This window comes from Panicum hallii, chromosome 9 (assembly GCF_002211085.1).
Source record: "Panicum hallii strain FIL2 chromosome 9, PHallii_v3.1, whole genome shotgun sequence".
NCBI lineage: Eukaryota > Viridiplantae > Streptophyta > Magnoliopsida > Poales > Poaceae > Panicum > Panicum hallii.
In genome coordinates, this window is record NC_038050.1 from 43546199 (window position 1) to 43549866 (window position 3668).

Consider the following 3668-nt stretch of genomic DNA (forward strand, 5'->3'; position numbering starts at 1 on the left):
ATGAAAGAAGTACGGATATGTAAAGGACTAGGTTAGGAAAATGCAAACTCGGCAGGTCGATTTTATCCCGTGGTATCGGTGGGCTAAAGCCATCCCTAGTCCACGTTGTAGTTTCACCAAGGTACGCACCCGATTACCAAGTCTCTTCCGATCAAGAACTTGTCTTGCCACTAAGGCTCATGCCAAGTAGGTGAGGTTCTTACCACAAAGGCAATACTCACCACCTCTTGCACCGGTCACCTTGACACCATCTTCACTATGGAGCTTCCTGTGAAGGAAGAGTCTCCTCGTCCCCTGAACACGGTCATCGACACCACTCCACACCAAGCCGGAAGGTCGAAGACTTGCCGGCAAGTCACCAAGACTCCAAGACGCCGGCACACTAAGATTACAGCGGTGGTTCACTCTAGAACCATACACAAGGTAGCAACACCTTGCTCTCTCGCTCTAGGCCTAACCTACCACTAACACTCTCAAAGCATGTGCTAAAGCCTATGAATGTGATCAACTTGCACTATGATGGCTTGGAGATATTCTTCAGTGTGTGTATGCTTCCTCTGAAGTCCAGCAGCCTCAAATGACCCAGGGAAACCCCTTCTGTACGATAGAGAGCCACTCATAGCCGTTACCTGTCGTTCTGCCAAAAAGCTTAAAGCGTCAGATGATCCGGTCACTACTGTCGGTTCATCCGGTCATACTAAACCTACATGCTAGCCATTGAACCCTAATGTCCCCTTCTGCTGGCATCATTGCTTCGACGCGTTGCACCGATGGGCGTCGGTTTATCCGGTGCCAAACACTTTGTCCCTTGATGTCTTCTGCATGTTGAAATGTTATCTGGGTAATCACACTACGATTGCACCGACGCTATTAGTATTGTCGGTTAATCCAATGCTGATGCACATTTTGTCCTAAACCTTGTGGAGGAAAAATGGTCTCTAGCACACTAAAGTACCGATGCACCGACGCTTGTCTCCATGGCATCGGTTTATCTGGTGCTATTGTCCTTTCTTCACTTGATTACCGTATCAAATCAGGTATCAAATCAGGAATGCACCGACCTGTTATATTTTTAGGGCGTTGGTTTATCCGGTCAAGTGCTTTCTGCTAGTCACTCTGGTTTTTCACCGTGACTCAGGTGTCTTGACTATGATTTGGACTATCTTGTCTATGAATTGGATTTCATCCATGGGATCTAGAAATTTTACAAGTATGATCTCATAAACTTGTTAGTCCCATTAATTATATTATCATTTAATCATCAAAACCACGGTAATAGTCTAAGGAGGCAATGTTACTTACAGAAGCCATGAGATTCTGAAGGCAACAGATGTGGATGTGGCATGTCTTACTCTGACGGCATGGCACCGACTGCCTACATGCCGATGCTCATGGACAGTCCTGGATGTGTTGCTGTTGGTGGGTGAGCGCAGTCCGAGCCCAAAATAAGCCAGGCCGAAGGATTGATGCCTGAAGCGAGGTGCAGCCCAGCTTAAAGAAGCCCACAATGTTATGGTAGTCGAGAAGGAAGACGTCCAGCAAGTCAACATCACGTGGCGGCATCGGATAGCCGCTTGTCCTGAGCTCACATCGGAATCATGCCCTCTAATAAGGTGGGAAGAATGGCGGCACATGAAAGTGGGAACATCCACCACGATGAGGGTGCAGCAGGTTGAACCAGCCCCTTCAGCACGCAGCGCTGCGGTGGCATACGGAAGGCCCGATGCTGAACCAACAGGGCGCCTAGTCAATAACAATATTAAAGTTATACAAGAAATTTGGCGTATGAAGATTCCTCTCAAAATAAAGATTTTTATATGGTATGTTAAAAAGGGAGTGATCTTAACGAAAGACAATTTAGTTAGGAGAAATTGGAAAGGAAGTAAGACTTGTTGCTTTTATAGTAAACCAGGAACCATCCAACATTTCTTTCTCGAATGTCATTAAGCCAAATTTTTATGGCGTCTAGTACATATTGCGTTTGGGATTTCACCACCTCAAAGTACCATTGATTTGTTTAATGGTTGGTCTAAACTCGGAAATCATAATCACAACTTAATGGTATTGATAGGGCTGCTTCTTTGTGCTGGGCAATATGGCTCATAGGGAATGAAATTGTATTTAACAAATGCAAATCAAAAACTTTTTTTGCAGGTTGTTTTCAGATGGACGCATTGTCTCCGGTTTTAGGCTCTGTTGCAGCGCACTGATGACAGAAAGGATGAGATTGTCAAAGCATGCCAGTGTCTAGAGTTAAAATCTATTGAGTTCTTCATATCCTATGGATGGTCTTTTATTTTACGCATTGGTCAATAATGAGGGACCATTATGTTTTAAATTTTATATGCGATGTAATAGTTTTGGACTGATGCCCCTTCTACGAAGAGGTCTGAAGCCGGATGATTTCCATTATCTTAAGAAAAAGCAGGGCGCCCGAGTGAGCCGCGGGGAGGCAGATGGCTTTTCTGAAGATGTTGTCGCAGCTGGATCATGCACATATATGGATGCAAAATGTAGCCGCGCTGACGGGGGACTCCTGTTGGGCGGTGACGCATGGGATACGAACCAGCATGGTGCTCGCTTGCAAAGACGAGCGCAACAGCGTGGCAACGAGTGCCTCCTCTGTTTCAGCTATCGGTGCGGTGGCTGGAGCACGCGCCGCCATGGGGGCAGAGCCTGGCTATACTGGAGGCGGAATCCAAGCGGCCGTTGACGCGCAGAAGTCCAGAGAAGGAGCCGGTGCCACGTACAGAGACAATAGTGGCCCCTTGTGTGCGTCGATGCTGATGGGAGCGCTGATGTCACATGTGGTACAGTGGAGGCCAACAGCACCGAGATTGCCGGCGTTGTGCCTGGTGCTGCAATCGCAGGTGGAGCCATCATAGTCATGGGTGGCAGATATGTTGGTGCGCGTCTGTTGGCACGATCTGCATCAAAGGATGGGTCGATGTCACTAGCGTAGGATCCAGCGCTGCTGTCAGACCCAAAGATGAGAGCTATGGTACCGTGGCTGTTGTTGGAGCTGCTGGTGAGTGGGTCGATGCGGAAAATGTAACGACCATTGAGGGAGGCAGGTCCACCAGTGGTTGCGGAGGGGATCCCACACCGTAGCTGCCTCCAACGGTGGCTGAGATGGCGCTGATGTAGGCAGAGGTGCTGTTACAATAGTCGGGAAGAGGATACTGGTGCTGTCGCATTGGCCGATTGCTGGTTCAGGTGCGGTTGCCAGCAGAGCAGCAACCACAGATGCCATCGGCAAATGCGGTACTAGCAGTGTTGCTGAGACCCGTGAAGGTGTTGCAGTGGCCGTCAAGGCTGCTGGTGCATCCGTCTCGACTTTCCCTGGTGCTTGTGCTGCAGCGACTGCCGTTGGTAGAGCTGATGATGTTGTGGCTGCTGCAGGCAAAGTAGTTACAGAAGGTGCCGGTGTTATCGACAGCACTGATGTCCATGAAGGGGGCGCAGTTGCGAACGTTGTGGCAGGGGATGGCGAGGTCGGAGGTGCTTGAAGTACAAACAACGGTGGTGCGGATGCCAAAACGGTCAGTGATGCCATTGTCGTCGCGGCTGATGAGGTTGCCGGTAGAGATATCATGATGGAGTCGAGCTTGGCGAGGATCTCGGCGATGGCGGAAGATGAAGTCGTAGCCCGCGCTGCTGACATCGAC

The 3668-nt window shown here is 49.3% G+C and overlaps 1 protein-coding gene across 1 annotated transcript; it reads right to left on the minus strand.

The window, feature by feature from the left end:
- Positions 1–2394: 2394 nt before the first annotated feature.
- LOC112873896 (mucin-2-like) lies at positions 2395–3668 on the minus strand. Its single transcript, XM_025936993.1, has 2 exons — positions 3006–3668; positions 2395–2927 (listed from the first exon to the last, which is right to left on the minus strand). The coding sequence occupies exons 1-2, from the start codon at positions 3662–3664 to the stop codon at positions 2681–2683; spliced, it is 906 nt and encodes a 301-aa protein (XP_025792778.1). The 5' UTR covers positions 3665–3668; the 3' UTR covers positions 2395–2680.